We start from the raw sequence: 18,949 nt of genomic DNA, 5'->3' as shown, positions 1-18,949 counted from the left end.
GTTATATATGTATAGTTTTAGATGAAAATATACGTTCTTTTTTTTTGGGGGGGGGGGCTCAGATGATATAATGCTCTTTTGGGATGATAATACGTACTGTTTATATGAAGGAAAATGTCATACTGAGTTATATAATTATTTTATCATCTTAGGAGAGCTTCTATTGGTCAGGTCGTCAGCCATGATGGTTGCAAGTTCGATAACCACAGACGTTTTCATCATTGCTGACAATTCTATTATTGCCGACTGTTCTATCCCAGCTAACACAAACATCCCGACTGAAAAGAATATCCCTGCTGTCACAAACATCCCTGCTGACACAAACAGTCCCTGCTGTCACAAACATCCCTGCTGACTGACACAAACATCCCTGCTGACTGACAAACATACCTGCTGACACAAACATCCCTTCTGACTGACACAAACATTCCTGCTGACACAAACATCCCTTCTGACAGAAACATCCCTTCTGACACAAACATCCCTACTGACACAAACATTCCAGCTGACACAAACATCCCTTCTGAGCACAAAACATCCTGTTGACATCCCTGCTGACACAAAACATCCCCTGTTCCTTCTTCCTTGCTGGCACAACATCCCTGCTGACACAAACATCCCTACTGACTGACACAAACCTTCCTGCTTATTTAAACATCCCTGACACAACACATCCCTGCTGCTGACACAAACCTTCCTGCTGACACAAACATCCCTACTGACACAAACCTTCCTGCTGACACAAACATCCCCAGTTTCCCTACTGACAGCCAAACATCCCTGCTGACAAACATCCCTACTGACACAAACCTTCCTGCTGACACAAACATCCCTACTTCATAAACCTTCCTGCTGATACAAACTCTCAAGGACCCTGTTGACACAAACATCCCTGTTGACTAAACATACCTGCTGACACAAACATCCCTGTTGACACAAACATTCACTGACACAAACCTTCCTGCTGCACAAACATCCCCTGGACACAAACATCCCTACTGACACAAACGTTCCTGCTGACACAAACATCTACTGACACAAACCTTCCTGCTGACACAAAACATCCTGTTGTTGACACAAAAACATCCCTGTTGACACAAACATCCCTGTTGACACAAACATCCCTTTGCTGACACAAGCATCCCTGCTGACACAAACATCCTCTGACTGACACAAACATCCCAGCTGACACAAACATCCCTGCTGACACAAACATCCCCAAGGACACAAACATCCCTGCTGACACAAACATCCCCTGCTGACACAAACATCCCTGCTGACACAAACCTTCCTGCTGACACTGCTATTTTAAAACATCCCTGTTGACACAAACACCCCTGTTGACACAAACATACCTGCTGACACACAAACATCCCTGTTGGACACAAGCATCCCTGCTGACACAAACATCCCTGCTGACTGACACAAAACATCCCATCCCTGCTGACACACAAAACATCAAGGACACAAACATCCCTGCTGACACAAACATCCCTGCTGACACAAACATCCCCTGCTGACACAAACATCCCCTACAAGGACACAAACATCCCTGCTGACACACAAACATCCCCTGCTGACACAAACATCCCTGCTGACACAAACATCCCCTGCTGGACACAAACATCCTGCTGACTGCAAGCCTCCCCTGACACAAACATAAACCCTGCTGACACAAACATCCCTGCTGACACAAAACATCCCTGACACAAACATGACACAAAACATCCCTGCTGACACAAACATGCCACACAAACATCCCTGCTGACACAAAACATCCCTGCTGACACAAACATCCCCCAGCTATTTGACACAAACATCCCAGCTCTGGGCATCCCTGCTGATACAAACATCCTGCTGACACACCCTGCTGAGCACAAACATCCCTGCTGACACAAACATCCCTGCTGACACAAACATCCCTGCCGACAAACCTCCTCCTGCTGACACAAACCCTCCCTGCTGACACAAGCATCCCTGCTGACACAAACATTCCAGCTGGACACAAACATCCCCAAGGACACAAACATCCTGCTGACACTGCTTCCACAAACATCCCTGCTGCACAAACATCCTGCTGACACAAACATCCCTGTTGGCCAAAACATCCCCATTGACACAAAAACATCCCTACTGACACAAACCTTCCTGCTGACACAAACATCCCTGCTGCTGATACAAAACATCCCTGCTGACTGACACAAACATCCCAACTGACTGACACAAACATCCCAATCACTGACTGACACAAACATCCCAGCTGACACAAACATCCGTATCTTTACTGACACGAACATCCCTGCTGACACAAGCATCCCTGCTGACACAAACATCCCTGCTGGACACAAGCATCCCTGCTGACACAAACATCCCTGCTGACACAAACATTCCTGCTGACACAAGCACTGACACACATCCCTGCTTACACAAACATCCCTGCTGACACGAACATTGACACATGACACAAACATCCGTATGACACGAACATCCCTGCTGACACAAACATCCCTGCTGACACAAACATCCCTGCTGACACGAACATCCCTGCTGACACAAACATCCCTGCTGACACACCTATCCCAGCTGGAGGTGTCAGGATCCACCCTCACCACGTCACGTTCCGGATGGGTGGAGCGTCGTGGCCTGATCCTGGCGTCCTTCGTGTTAATCTTCACGGATGAGTGTCAGGAGGAGGGCAGGGAGGGCAAATGGGGCAAAAAGTAGGGCAATAATTGTATCATCGTCCTACAACACAGACCAATAATTGTATCATCATCCTACAACACACTGTAGTATTAGTGTCATCATCCTGCAACACGGGGCAATGTATTATCCTACACCACAGGGCAGGAGATGGTAAAATGATGACGACACTCTCAGAACACAAAGAAAATCATAGATATATACGGTAGATAAAAGGGAGAGATGATTAAAGAAGAAATTAAAAGATGAAGATTACATAGATATAGTTCAGTTTATTTGGGATAAAGTCGTGTTGGAACAGAGAGCAAAGGAGAACGATGAGCCAAGTGGGTGACCCCGTGCATGGTAAACAATAAGGAAGGAGGAGATGGCCGGAGACCTGATAGGCTAACACACACACATGATAGACTGTTGTCGGGAAAGGTTAAGTCCTGTACAGGCATGAGTGTCGCTTCTGGCCCTGAGAGGAGAAACATGTATATAATTATGCAGAAGAGAATAGGAACACGAAGCGACCTCTTGGGACTCCGATTGAAATTGAAATCAGTTAAGGTTTCTTTGAGGCTCATATCCTTTATAATGGTTTGTTTTCTGGGAGAGCTTCACGAGAATGTTTTATTTAACGCACCTTATTAAATTCCGATAGTGGAGCAAGGAAAACCAGACAATGTATTTTCTTGCAGGGAGTAGGGCCGTTACTCCGGGACCGCCTCGTGAGACGTTTTGTTTATCTACGGGACCATTTAGTAATTTTTGGGGGAGGACCATAACTCATATTTCCCCCGTTGTACATAATATGTTCCTTCCTCCTAAAAGTAAACATAATTTGAAGATTTTTTTGGCCAATTTGACGAAGTGCATAAGACGCGGAGGCTACTAATAACTTATCGCTTAATTATCAGTGAATTTATAGTAGTCTCCCTGATTCCTCACCAAATTGCAAGCGTCAAAGACACATCTAAAACGCAATCAATCGGTGTAAAAATTTTAGAACTCTGGAATGTATTTACTATGGCAAAGGAAATAGGAACACAAACTGACCACCGAGACACCATCTGAAAATTGGAGAAAAAAATTAATTATGAATATAATTTATCGGGATGGTCATCACTGTACAGAACAGTTTAATGGCAAAACTCTTGCGTCACCATCGGTATTAACAAGTAATCAATAACCTTTCTGTTCTCAAATTTCCAATATATATGAATATTTTTGTACGTAAGTTCTATCGCTGACGAAGGATGTTGTTTGACCGTATGAAGAACAGAGACCAGTTATGAATTCCAGGTACTCTTGGGTGCCCTTGTTGCATGTCATTGGAGAAACAAAAGTGATGGGACAAAATTGAGATTTGTGGGATTCCAGCAGTGGCATAGTATAACATGTAGAAATATACAAATTACAATATAAGTATGGTATGAATAGTATGTTTTTACCTACTAAATGAAAATAATCCTGAATACAAATGACCACGAAATAGCTTAGACGTATCTCGTAGTGGGAGAAAAAAAAATCATTCACATAAAGAACTGTGTCGCACGTACAAGACCTCAGGCAATGAAGTCCCCAATGTACTGGTGTTTATTGACAGGTTTAGACAAACTTCCATAAAAATACAAAAGAAAATCTAACTATAAAATAACTTCAATATATTACTCAACAGCTCTGAAGATATTATACCTCGTAACTATGTATGATATGAAAAGCGTAGTTAAGAAGGATGACCATGGGGGCGTAGAACACACATGACCCTGTGTGTCGTCATAATCAACTAACGCAGTCTTCCGCCTCTTGTCTCTCTTACCTTGTTGCTACGCCCACCTTCCGCCCACTTTTATTTAGACAACCCATTATTCCTTGGCCACCCGAACATAAGCACCTACCCCCTTCTTTTATTAACCTGTTCTTTTACTTACATACTCCTCTGTGTGTGTGTGTGTGTGTGTGTGTGTGTGTGTGTGTACAAATAGATTAATTGACCAGACAGATATTACATTGTACTGTACTATAACAACACAGTATCATGGGGCCACCTCTTACATTACACTGCATCACCGCCTTATACAGTCGAGGACATCCTTCCCTGTGTGTGTGTCTAGGCCGAGGTACACTGCTGCCTCTCCTCTCAGTTTTTGTGTCTGCCATCCTCCACCACCCAGCTGCAGCGACAAGTGGTTCCCGAGGCCGCCTCCCTGTCTCTCACACCTGCTCCATCTTTCTATCTCTCACACTTAGAAAGACATAGAGAAAAAAGGGAGATGTATGGATGGATAGAAAGAGATGGGGAAAGACAGAGACACAGACAGGCAAATAAGGAGAAAATAGAAAAAATTATAGACAGACAGACAGACAGAGATAAAGACAGACAGGGAGAGAAAAACAAAAGTGACAGGAACTCATTATCGTCTCTTTCAATAGATCCGCCTCCGGGTCTTATCAAGGTGATGTATTCCATGTTGGTTAATGAGGTGTGGCTCAGGTAATGCGTCCAGGTGTATTCAGGGGTTATGATAAGGGGTTAGGTCCAGGGGTTATGTTAAGGGGTTATGTTAAGGGGTTATGTCAAGGGGTTATGTTAAGGGTTATGTCCAGGTGTTATGTTAAAGGGTTATGTCCAGGTGTTATGTTAAGGGGTTATATCCAGGTGTTATGTTAAAGGGTTTTGTCCAGGAGTTATGTTAAGGGGTTATGTCCAGGAGTTATGTTAAAGGGTTATATCCAGGTGTTATGTTAAAGGGTTTTGTCCGTGAGTTATGTTAATGGGTTATGTCCAGGTGTTATGTTAAGGGGTTATGTCCAGGTGTTATGTTAAGGGGTTATGTCCAGGAGTTATGTAAAGGTTATGTCCAGGTGTTAAGTTAAGGGGCTATGTCTAGGGGTTATGTCCAGGGGTTATGTTCAGGTATTATGCCAGGGGTTACGACCAGGTGTTATTGTTATGTCCAGACGTTATGTCCAAATGTTCAATATCCAGGAGGGTAGGTGGAGTTTGAGGTACTCCAGCCAGGTGATCCCTTTCCCGACCTTACCTGCTCCAGGGAATACCAAGGTCCGCCCACCACCTCGTCCCAACCAACACCTGGTATGGTATATCTCTTCCTTGTGTCTCCTTCCTTGTCGCTTGTTTGTCCTTCCTTGTTTTTTACTTTCTCATCTTGTTTGACCTTCCTTGTTTCTTGTTTGACCTTTCTTGTTTCTTACTTTCTCATCTTGTTTGACCTTCCTTGTTTCTTGTTTGACCTTCCTTGTTTCTTGTTTGACCTTTCTTGTTTCTTGTTTGACCTTCCTTGTTTCTTGTTTGACCTGTTTCGCCTGCCTGTTATCTTCTTTCTATCGTTCATTCTCCTATCTCCTCCCCACTCCCCTCTTGTCTCTTCGTATCCCTTTCTCTTTCCATTACCCTCATCCACTTTTTCTTTTCCTTCTCTCCCTCCTTCATCCATACTTCAACTTTCACCCTCCTTTACCCTCCCTCTACAATCCTCCAAACCGCCTCTTATTCCTTCCTTTATATCTTCCCTTTACCGTTCTATCATCCTCCTCCCATCCTCCCTCCAAGCCTCTTTCCACCTTCCTTTATCATCTCTCTACGTCAGACCTTCCCCAGGTGGCAGTCGGAGGCCACGCCGTAGAACAGTAGGTTGTCCAAAGAGCTGGTCTACTTATTGACCTTCATGTACTTCCGCTCCCTACTACTGCTTTTGTGTGTGTGTGTGTGTGTGTGTGTGTGTGTGTGTTTGTCTTGCCTCCCTGCGCTTGTCTGTGTATGTGTATAATGGTCAACACGCTCGAACCACAAGTAAGTAGTCCCGGGTTCGATCCCCGGGCAGGGTGAAAACATAGGCAAGTTTCTTTACGTCTTTCGCCTCTTGTCTACCCAGAAGTAATTGGGGACCTGGATGTTAATCGATTGGCAGATTGTGTTCCGGAGTAATGGTTAGTCAGTGCAGTTGGCGAGTTGTCCGGTGTCTTTTAGTTATTTCTTGACACTATAGGACAGCTCGTTATCATAAGGTGTAGTGATTGTGTTGGCGACACTAGCACACCCTAAACAATTTCGCCTGCAGGGCTGGCCAACCTCGAACACGAGGACCAAACATTTATTATAATTCTATGGGTGTTTATATTTGTGTGCTTCTGTGTGTCCATGTGCGTACGTACTTCTGTCTGTCTGTCTGTCTGTCTGCTTGTCTGTCTGTCTGCCTGTCTGTCTAAAATTTAAACTCCTTATTGCTCTTAGCTATATTCTTCCATTAATCAAATCATAAGAAATATCCCTATAAAGCGAGTGAGACAATGGGTTTAAAATTGACTACAACGTCCCTGAAAAAAAATCATAATGTACATAGACCTTTGTGAGGATACCACACACTGTAGACCATAAGCGTTTCTCCGGCAAGGAGGCAGTGTAGCCGCCTTTGCTCTCGTCGCCTTCACTTCATATCCCCAACTGTAAGCTTTGGTACCAATCCACAACTGGGTAGACTTGGGGTGCACAAGGAGCGAACCACACACACACACACACACACACACACACACACACACACAGCGGTTTAACAAGATACACAACTTACAGGTGACAACAGATATGATTAATCAAACAGGCTCCCCAATTTAACAGAGTTTCCCCAGATAACTTTCCTTACATATAACGGCCACAGGTAGAACCAGGTGTGTTGTCGCCTGAAATTGTGTATCTTGTTCATAGTAAGAGGGTCGGTGGTGATACACTTTGTGGGCAGACACAACACGTCTCACTCAGCAGCGAGTTTGTTTGTAAATGTAGGTTATGTATCTAAGCTACTGTGCCGAGTAGCAACCTTGTATATAAGCTACTGTGCCGAGTAGCACCTATGTACTGTATATCATCACGTGGCAGCACTGCACGTGTTATGTGGCAACATTGCCCCGAGGCTGCCATATGGCAAGGCAGTCTCAGTCTGACTGTGTGAGCCGTGCATGGCACACGCTACTCACCACTTGTATTTCTCTTATCCATAAATAAATGGACTTCAGTGTTACCCGGTGTTTCCCTACCCATCACTGCATTCTTCAGGGAACACTTGTAACCTTCAGTAAGCATGACGGCCGTCCTGATGTCACTGTGTATGGGCACCAACTGACTTCCTCAAACATTGTACTAGCGAGTTTAGTCTCCAAGTATGAGAATGAAAATAACACTGGAGGAAGAGCCTTTCTGGGGAGTCTATAGATGCGTATTAATGAGCCTTTGTGCTAACAATGGGGGTTTAGCAGGCAGCAGGTATTCAGAAGGCAGTAGGTGTCTATAGGCTGCCCTACCGGCACACCCTGCTGGTTACAACTAGATTTTATTTCTCAGTGTGAGGTGAGGATACCTGGGTGGGGGGTAATGTTGTTTTATCCACTTAAATTGCATTATAAGACTCCCTATCTACTTTTAGGGAACAGATGTCGTGTATCAATCTCTGTAAGGTGCTATATAATTAAATATAGTTTTATAAGAACCTTTAGCAATCTTACCAATTCTCCCCACCACACCACCATCTTGCACATTCTAGTATAAGAATTGTTATTTGTGTGAGGTTTTGAATGCCTGGTGGCAGCATATGTAGCACATCTACCTCCCATCCACAGCAGGTTCTGAAGTCCCCGGGTTACTTCATGCTTACGGTCCAGGATTCTGATGTGTGTGTGTGTGTGTGTGTAATAATAATAATAATAATAATAATAATAATAATAATAATAATAATAATAATAATAATACAAAACAATATATTACAGTACAGTATATAGTTCCAGGAAGACAGTCACTAGGGAGGGACTGCGACACTGTGCTGTAAACGACACCCTTTTATTCGTGGACCTTTTATTCGTGCTTATAGTAGTCCTGTGTGTCTGTTTTTGTGGTTGAGTGGCGTGTTTGTGGTGCAGTGGTGTTATTTTGGTATTGTTTGTGCTACAGTGGTGTTCTTGGGTAGTGTTGGTGGGGCAGAGGGCGTGTGGGGATACTGATAGCCTAGTGGTTTTCCCAGATAACTTTCGTAATATATAACGGCCACAGGTAGACTCGGGTGTATCGTCACCAGTTGTGTTTCTTGTTAAACCTTGTTCATTATAAGAGGGTCGGTGGTGATACACTTTGTGAGCAAGACACAACACGTCTCACCCAGCAAGTTTGTTACCCTGACAGATAGCGTAGTCCTGTAGTTCAGTGTTCTGCTTGGGTGGCAGACTTAAAGCCGGGTGGTCCAACATCTTGGGGATTGTGGATCAGAAGGTCACTCGATACAACGTTCGCGAGCCGCTCATGTTGGTGATGAAGTTATTTGGTCATATTTCAGTTAAATGTGGCACCTTCAACCATCTGCCTTGCTTAGTACAATTACTTTATCTCCTTTTTTCTCTCCTCCTGTTACCTCTTACCAGCTTCCACCACTGGTTACTAGCGGCCAGGGTCGCAAATACAGAAGCAGTAGATATCTCGCAAGTGTCATCGAATTATCACTGGTTGTCCCGCTATCCTCCGGTAATTTCCCGATGATCGGTTTCAGTGTACAGACAAACAACAGGCAGGTAGATTTCCACCAGGTCACTGAAACACTTGTGAACTGTAGTCCTCTTTAATAATCACCAGATCTCCACATAACTGTTCACAGGGTGTCTTCCAACTGGTCTTCTCACTTCGTATATATACAGTCAGCTCACAACAATTCCACAATACTTGAACAACAATTAATTATCTTTTGGTTAGGCTTGTACTTCACACTAGGCAGCTCGCTGCAGCTTATAGACCCTTATCAGCCGCCCCTAGAACATCCTAGTACCACCCAGGAATTGCAAGTCGGAACAAGACACGCCTGGGAAGTTCTAGAACTTTCTACTGTGATCGAGACTTACAATATGTAATTAAATCATAACAAAAATGATGCTATACATTCTATAAAAGTCTTATATAATTAATATATCAAAATATACAAGAAAATCTCGTGAAGCTTCCCAAAATGACTGCTGGCTGGAACAGCAAATAATCCCAACACCTCGTTCACAAAAATTTTAACACTAAATTACGCCTCGGCCTAATACTCCTCTATCTCTTCATATCTTCTCCTCTCTTCCTCCTCCACTTCCTCCTCCTTCTCTCCGTCCTCCTCCTCCTCCTCCTCTTTCTTCCTCCTTCTCTCCGTCCTCCTCCTCCTCCTCCTCTTTCTTCCTCCTCCTCCTCCTCCTCCTCTTTCTTCCTCCTTCTCTCCGTCCTCCTCCTCCTTCTCCTCTTTCTTCCTCCTCCTCCTCTCCTTCCTCCTCCTTTTTCCTTCCTCCTCCTTTTTCCTTCCTTCTCCTCACTCCTCCTGCCTTTCACCCCTCCCCCTCTGTCTTTCTATCTTTTTGTGTCGAGACATTATCGCCGTCCTTGTTAGTGTCTACGCCGAAAGTTCACAACGGCACCACGACTCACTCAGGCTCTTAAAAGGTTCGTAGGTGAAATTTTACCCCCGTAACTGTTGACTTAAGAACGCATTTAACTGGTTTACGACGACACAAAGATTCTTATGTTAATTTTCCATAATGTCTGGGTTACGATACAGAGAGGCGTCTGAAAGGGTCATAAATTAACCCACCCCCCCTCTAACTGGTAACGTAATGAGGAGTTCACTTCAATTAACCTTTTCCCCAAATATGACGTAACTGGAATTAACCATTTTGGGTGTCATGACGTCACTGTAATTAACCCTTTCTGGTGTTGTGACGTCACTTAAATGAACCCTTTCTGGTGTTGTGACGTCACTTAAATTAACCCTTTCTGGTGTTGTGACGTCACTTAAATTAACCCTTTCTGGTGTTGTGACGTCACTTAAATTAACCCTTTCTGGTGTGTGACGTCACGTCACTTAAATGAACCCTTTCTGGTGTTGTGACGTCACTTAAATTAACCCTTTCTGGTGTTGTGACGTCACTTAAATTAACCCTTTCTGGTGTTGTGACGTCACTTAAATTAACCCTTTCTGGTGTTGTGACGTCACTTAAATGAACCCTTTCTGGTGTTATGACGTCACTTAATGAACCCTTTCTGGTGTTGTGACGTCAAATTAACCTTTCTGGTGTTATGACGTCACTTAAATGAACCCTTTCTGGTGTTGTGACGTCACTTAAATGAACCCTTTCTGGTGTTGTGACGTCACTTAAATTAACCCTTTCTGGTGTTGTGACGTCACTTAAATGAATCCTCTCTGGTGTTGTGACGTCACTTAAATTAACCCTTTCTGGTGTTATGACGTCACTTAAATGAACCCTTTCTGGTGTTGTGACGTCACTTAAATGAACCCTTTCTGGTGTTGTGACGTCACTTAAATGAACCCTTTCTGGTGTTATGACGTCACTTAAATTAACCCTTTCTGGTGTTGTGACGTCACTTAAATTAACCCTTTCTGGTGTTATGACGTCACTTAAATTAACCCTTTCTGGTGTCATGTCACTACGATTAACCCCTTCAGACTCGAGCGATAATTAATAATAAATGACATTAAAAGTATAATGGGATAATTATAGGCTAGAATGATAGCAGTAAAGATGGATATTGAAGGAAGAGAATAATAACGGCATAATAATGAGACAGATGATATGTAACCCTAACCTAAAGTGAATCTCTCTCTCTCTCTCTCTCTCTCTCTCTCTCTCTCTCTCTCTCTCTCGTGTTATTAAGGAAGCGTAACACAGGATCCGTATGACTATTTTATTAGCGTATAAACCTTCCAGTACTGATGTCTCTTCCGCGTCCAATTTATAATACAGCCTCAGAGGTCAGGGTGTATGTATGTATGTAATGTAATGTATGTGTGTATATATGTATGTGTGTATATATGTATGTAATGTATATATGTATGTATGTACTAATCGGTTAATAGAGTATCCACCTGGCAATATTATCTGGTTAATTAAGAGTGTTTACCTGGCTATAGCATCTGGTGGTGGTGGTCAATTTAGCGTTAACCTCGCATTTGTCGGTCTTCCTGCCACCTGTGTGTAGTGGTCAAGGTACAGAGAGAGAGACGCTGAGAGAGAGCTTGTGTGAGTAAATACCTGCGCGGTCACGTTCACTGGCGCGCCAACACAGATTACTCACATACTCAAATGGATCTAGGAATACTCTCATGCTTACACAAATGCATATAGTGTACAAACAAATTATACGTGCACACTGACACACATATACTATAAACGGACTAACAGCATTCACGATCACAAACAGTTAAACACACACACACACACACACACACACACACACACACACACACACACACACACACACACACACACACACAGAAATACCAAACACGTTCTTCAGTTTCCTGAAGAATAAAAAGAGTGAGTGTGAAAGAGCACTACCAAGCGCGTCCCATGCTGGCATTAGGAAACAAGAATATGTAAATTGATTGGCCAGCGAGGCAGCAGCAAAGATAACACAGTCCATGACTTTGGACTATCTAAAGTTTTCATAAAAACCAAACAATAGGAAACAGAATATCTTCAGCTTGGAAAAACTGAGACACACACAAATACTTGACAGTAATAGTATTAGTGTGCCAACATGTGTGACACGAGGGATACACGCTCAAAAAATATCTTTGCTATTTTGTGTTAGACAATATGATAAAACGGACGAAAAATGTTTTGACAACCTTACCGAGAACAACAGGAGTCCCAGTGTTCATTTTAACTTCATGGGATCCCTCCGAAAAGATACTTTTTGGCATGTGTGTACAGTACCAATATGGTCAACACAGTAAGTGAACCACATAATGTGTTGTAACAAGAGGTGCCAGTATTACCAACGCAATAAGTGAACCACACAGTATGCTGTAATCGTAGCCAGAATCAGGTCAGGATACAGACACATGTAAACAGTTAGTGAGGCTGTACCCACACTGTAACACTATGATAAACATTTAATTGTGACCTTAACCACCATAATATAACACTGATAATACTGTATCCTAACTACCTCAGTCAGTCAGGCGTCTTTCCAGATCCTTAACTAACCTAACCTAACCGTTAATGTGACATAATATCCTCCACTAAGTAATTACGTCAATGAAACAGGTGTTCTTGAGGACATATTAACTTATCCTACAGTAAAGTCATCTGTCCACACACTCCCATTTCTCAAACACCTCCCACACTCCTCTTCCTCCTGTCATGACCCTACCTACTACCTCTACAGCCTCCTAACCACAGCCTATACTTCCTTCTCCCCATTCTCTTTTCCCTCTCCCCACACCTCTTTTCCCTCTCCCCACTCTCTTTTCCCTCTCCCCATTCTCTTTTCCCTCTCCCCTTTTTATTTTCCCTCTCCCTACTCTCTTTTCCCTCTCCCCACTCTATTTTCCCTCTCCCCACTCTATTTTCCCTCTCCCCACTCTCTTTTCCCTCTCCCCACTCTCTTTCCCTCCCCACCTTTTTTCCCTCTCCCCACTCTCTTTTCCCTCTCCCCACTCTATTTTCTCCCTCTCTCCCTCATTCTATTTTCCCCTCTCCCACTTTCCTTTTCCCTCTCCCACTCTCTTTTCCCCCTCCCCCACTCTATTTTCCCTCTCCCCTCTCTCTTCCCTCCCCCACTCCTCTTTTCCTCTCCCCACTCTCTTTCCCTCTCCCCACCTCTTTCTTCCCTCTCCCCACTCTCTTTTCCTCTCCTCACCTCTTTTTTCCCACTCCCCACCTCTATTTTCCCTCTCCCCACTCTATTTTCTCTCTCCCCCCTCTCCTTTCCTCTCCCCACTCTCTTCCCTCTCCCCATCTCGTTTCCTCTCCCACTCTCTTTTCCCTCCCCACTCTATTTTCCCTCTCCCAACTCTATTTTCTCTCTCTCTCTCCCACTCTCTTTTCCCTCTCCCCACTTTCCTTTTCCCTCTCCCCACTCTCGTTTCCTCTCCCCACTCTCTTTTCCCTTCCCACTTATTTTCCCTCTCCCACTCTCTTTCCCTCTCCCCCTCTATTTTTCTCCTCTCCCCACCTTCTTTTTCCCCTCTCCCCACTCTCTTTCCCTCTCCCCACTCTCGTTTCCTCCCACCCTCTTTTCCACTCCTCACTTTTCCCTCTCCCCACTTCCCTCTCCCACTCTCTTTTCTCCCTCTCCCACTCTATTTTCCCTCTCCCCACTCTCTTTCCCTCCCCACTCTATTTCTCTCTCTCCCCTCTCTTTCCCACTCCCACTATTTTCCCTCTCCCTCACTCTTTTCCCTCTCCCCACTCTCTTTCCCCTCCCCACTCTATTTCCCTCCCCACTCTTTCCCTCTCCCCCCTATTTTCTCTCTCCCCACTCTCTTTTCCCTCTCCCCACCTCTTTTCCTCCTCCCCACCTCGCCTCCCCACCTTCTTTTCCCACTCCCCCACTCTATTTCCTCTCCCCACTCTATTTCTCTCCCTCACCTCTTTTCCCTCTCCCCACTCTCTTTTCCCTCTCCCCACCTCCTTCCCCTCCCCACTTCTTTTCCCTCCCCACTCTATTTTCCTCTCCCACTCTTCTTTCCCTCCCTCACTTATTTTCCCTTCCCACTCTCTTTTCCCTCTCCCTCTCTTTTCCTCTCCCCACCTCTCCTCTCCCCACTCTCTTTTCCCACTCCCCCACCTATTTTCCTCTCCCCACTCTCCTTTCCCTCTCCCCACTCTCTTTTCCCTCTCCCCACTCTTTTTCCCACTCCCCCACTATTTTCCTCTCCCCACTCTATTTTCTCTCTCCCCACTCTCTTTTCCCTCTCCCCACTCTCTTTCCCCTCTCCCCACCTCGTTCTCTCTCCCCACTCTTTTCCACTCCCCACTCTCTTTTCCCACTCCCCACTCTCTTTTCCCTCTCCCCACTCATCTCCCTTTCATTCTTATCCTTTATGCTCCACCCCAGAGGTTAGTCATGTACACCATCTTGAACCTGGGTCGTCAAAGGCATCCCTGCACAACCTATTTTAAACTCTCTTGTCCACATTGTTATTTCAATTTGTGACTTGTAGAAAACTGACATTATAATATCTCCTATTATGTTTGAACCTCGGCCATTACCAAGATCGGAGTCTGCTACTTAAATAAGGCCAAAATTATACGCCATTTCTCTTTTAAGTGTTAAGTGTTAAAGATGTATCCTCGTCCCGGTCTAACGTGGTATATACTTTTGTAAACACATTATTCCTTTTGCCTTCACTAGAACAGACCACCACCGCGTGACCAGAGGCTAAACACATCCTCACCACAACAAACAGTGAGAATGAGTTTTATTAAGAGGGTGATTAGTGTCTCTGTGCAGTCTCCCGATGCCATCTTGGTCACCCTGGTTACATATTAGTTTTAAATTTGTTATTAAAATACGTTCGGATGTAAATGAGTTAGGGTGAGGGTTAAATTAGTGTGTTAATTCAGATAAATTTATTTTATTTGTATTATAACTATATTTATTATCTTGTATTTATGTTTTATGTATTATTTTTATCACCATAATTAATTTGTCATTGGCAATTAAATTTATAGTGTAATTATTTTTCATCGTTATTATTAGTTATATTATTTGCAAATTTCTGTTAATCTCAAAGGGATTTTTTATTCGCGACTTCTCTTACAACTAACAAAAATAATAGTAATAATAATAAAGAAGAAAATACAATAACTATAACAATAATAACATTAATAACTACAACAATAACAACATTAATAACAGAAGAAGAATCAATTAATCAATAAAAACTTCATAAGTATAAAAACATGGACATGAAAAAATAACTTAACGTCAATACTAATTATAACATCTATCACATTTTCTTTCAAGGATTTCTAGGTTTTTTTTTTTTTATCTCCCTGTCCGTTTGTCTGTTTCTGTGTCTCACTTTTTATGCAAGCGTCTTATTTACATTGTTTTTGTTTTGCTTTTGTTTTTTTGGGGGGGCTTATAAAAGAAAATTGATTCAAAAAGTCCTTCAATAGTGTGGCACCATATATTAAGAATTCGTATGTGATATTGACCTCAGTAACTAACCGCTGGTGAGAGTGAGAATGTCTCCAGGAATTTTGTGTTTGTGTCTGTCTATTCGTCATGCTAACTCTCCCAGACACTCTGTTTCGGCCTTATTATTTAGTTCTTGATAGAGATTTTGTCGTTTATAATTCAATTCAACCATCTGAGCCACTTTTATTCCAACTTGTATCCTGGAGATTCCCATTTTAGAGAAATTGAAAAGAAGTAGTGTTATCAGTGGAGGTCCCAAATAATCACTTGAGAGAATGCTATTGTTATTGTTCGACTTGGGAATTTCTTCGGCAGTATTCGATTCAATAGTCGTACCTGACGCTTCCTACTACAGTATAATCCTGTCCGAAATATTGGACTGGAGTATGTTAGGTGGTGGTGTTAAGCTTCATAATCTCCTCGAGAATTTCCGACTGAATACTTCCCTTAAGCATCTTGAATACCACTCATTATCCTGCACAGTACACTATCTAGAGCCATGGAGAAAAAAAGTAGTATTTCCAAATAATCCACTGCTCTATGACTAATATTATTGTTCAGCATCAGAAATTCCTCACTAGTATGTATTTCAGTAGTTTTCTATAAGCTTCCAGGATCCCACACAGAATTATGCATACCATTAGGAGACGCTAAACAAAAATAAAGGCTCCAAATAGTAGCCTGGTGTAGGCCTGTTAGTGGAGAAAAATAAGCAAGTGACGGCCGTCCCGCGCGACCCCAGGCAAGTGTTGAGGGCCCAGCTGACAAGGTCGCCCGCCTTCAGCCGTATATAAGCCAACCCGCCCAGCTTTCCAGCATTATTCTCTCGTCCTTACGCTCAGAAGCAACATCAACTCGGCAACATGCGTTCCCTCGTAAGTAGCAGCAGTCTTTTGTACGATAATGTTGAAATATGTGTTAAAGCTGGCTTAAACTAGAAGATATTTGGTGGCCTTAAGCTACTGATTCATGTTAATTGGTCATCAGTAAAATTTAATGCTTAAGATGAGTAAGTTGTTGAACTGTTAATGTATATTAACAAAATATTTTAGTTGTTCATTCTCGAACAGATTTATGTGTGTAAAGTTGGATAGTCACATTTCAATGATCTTGGTGAAATATTTGACAATATCTGTAGAAAGTAAGTTTTGTACTCCTGTCTTTGTAGGAAGATCGCACTTGTTGACCTAAAGATGAACTCTAACGCACTCGTGTACTTGTTCTTATACTGTGCTTGTAGTAATGTCCTCAATACGTGAACCTTGATCATCTATCATCCTTTATGACGCTGTCACCACTGTACAGTATCTCTATTTTATAGCTAAGTGAGTACTTACGCTGGTGAATCTATTTAATCAATTACGACTCTTACTGTTACCCCGAGGAAGATACTGTACCTTTTTTAGTTTAAACTGTACATGTATTGATCGTTTATAATTACAGTAGCTGTTGAATGTGTTTGAGATAGAGAAGAATGGTGTTGTAACGACCAGGTTGTGTTTCAGGTCATCATGAGTGTAGTACTTGGCGTGGCATTCGGCCAAGGATTTCCTCGCGAGACTCCTGAAGTACATGCTGCCAGAAATGCCTTCATCCTGGAGTACAACCGCCTGGCGGAACTAGCGGCCCTGGCACCTGACATACACATCTATCACGCAACTCCCCGCCCTGGTGCAGCCCATACATCCCTCCCCAGTCACGTCGCTGCCCCTCCAGCCTTCAACGCCTACTCCTTCTCAGCTAGCTTGGGCGGCAACCAACAGTTCATTCCTGGCCCTAACACCTTTCCCTCCACTGGACACCATGCTGGACATCTCGCCGGACATCTCGCCGGACACCACGCAGGACACCGGGCAGGACACGTCCCCGCCCCTCAGCCAGCCACTCACCGCTTTGCTGCTTCACCTGATACCATCAGTAAGTGGACGGGTCCCCTAGCGGACGAAGTGCCCGCAGGCGTCCAAGGTAACGTACAGGACACCGCTAATGTAGCCGCCGCCAAGGACGCCCACTTCCGCGCCCACGCCGCCGCCCTGGGAATTAGGGTGTAAGTTGTCCGTCCATTATCTCATAGGGAGATCCGGGGAGGCCTCGTCAGCAGGCAGTCCCCATCATCCCGTGCCAAAGATGATCGTTATGCTTCTGAAAATAATCTCTATCTTTTGTACAATATAACTCTATCGACTTAACTCACAGTTTTTATTGTCCTCTCACACAACGAATGACTATTTTATTTTTTGTTTTTGTATAATCCTGGTCAACAGGATTAGTACACCAACTAAGTTGGATCAAATATCATATGATAGTTGAGTGCCCTGTACTCTGAGCCTCGACACTTGTACTGACAATAACAAAAATACATTATAGTCCGCCCTTGTTAGTACCAAATGTTGTGCAGCAAGTAGTTGAAGATCTGGGTGCACTGACCTGGCGCTTATATCCATAATAATAATAATAGGCTATATTTTCATGAGGTTTTACTCATCAAGTTAAAAATTAAAGGTTGGGCCCATGAACTTAGGATCACAAGTTATCTCTAAGAACTTAAGGTCAAAAGTTCACACTCAATGAACTTATAAACATAGCAAAGGTTCTCTTACGCACTTAGAGACCAAATGTTTTCTAAGCCCTTAATTCAATTTCTTATGGTAAAGATGTTTTTTATCTCAACATAAAAAGGTTTCTATTTATTGCCTAATTTTTTTAAATAGAAACCAATCTATTTCAATATAAATACTAGAAAGTCTTTAATTCATTATACAAACTTTCAAAGTATAAACGTTCTCTATCACGTGATGCAAGACCTTAAAGACCAATGGTTCTCTATCACGTGATGCAAGACCTTAAAGACCAATGGTTCTCTATCACGTGATGCAAGACCTTAAAGACCAATGGTTCTCTATCACGTGATGCAAGACCTTAAAGACCAATGGTTCTCTATCACGTGATGCAAGACCTTAAAGACGAATGGTTCTCTATCACGTGATGCAAGACCTTAAAGACCAATGGTTCTCTATCACGTGATGCAAGACCTTAAAGACCAATGGTTCTCTATCACGTGATGCAAGACCTTAAAGACTAATGGTTCTCTATCACGTGATGCAAGACCTTAATGGGTGGTTTCTCTCACGTATGTGTAAATGGAGGTGCATGTAGTATCTGTGGTGGAGGGCAAGTAGATCCGTGGTGGAGGGTAGTCTGTGGTGGAGGGCAGAAGTCCGTGGTGGAGGTAGTAAGTCCGTGATGGAGGTAGTAGGTCCGTGAGTAGTAGGTCCGTGGTGGAGG

At 43.3% G+C, this 18,949-nt stretch overlaps 1 protein-coding gene across 1 annotated transcript; it reads left to right on the top strand.

Annotated features, from left to right (window-relative positions):
- The first annotated feature begins 16,437 nt into the window (after positions 1–16,437).
- Positions 16,438–17,853, top strand: LOC121859864. The gene is made up of 2 exons (XM_042356826.1): positions 16,438–16,539; positions 17,170–17,853. The coding sequence occupies exons 1-2, from the start codon at positions 16,528–16,530 to the stop codon at positions 17,713–17,715; spliced, it is 558 nt and encodes a 185-aa protein (XP_042212760.1). The 5' UTR covers positions 16,438–16,527; the 3' UTR covers positions 17,716–17,853.
- The last annotated feature ends 1,096 nt before the right edge of the window (positions 17,854–18,949 follow it).

This window comes from Homarus americanus, unplaced genomic scaffold (genome assembly GCF_018991925.1).
Source record: "Homarus americanus isolate GMGI-L3 unplaced genomic scaffold, GMGI_Hamer_2.0 scaffold6523, whole genome shotgun sequence".
Taxonomy (NCBI): Eukaryota; Metazoa; Arthropoda; class Malacostraca; order Decapoda; family Nephropidae; genus Homarus; species Homarus americanus.
This window is presented reverse-complemented; position numbering and strand designations above follow the sequence as displayed.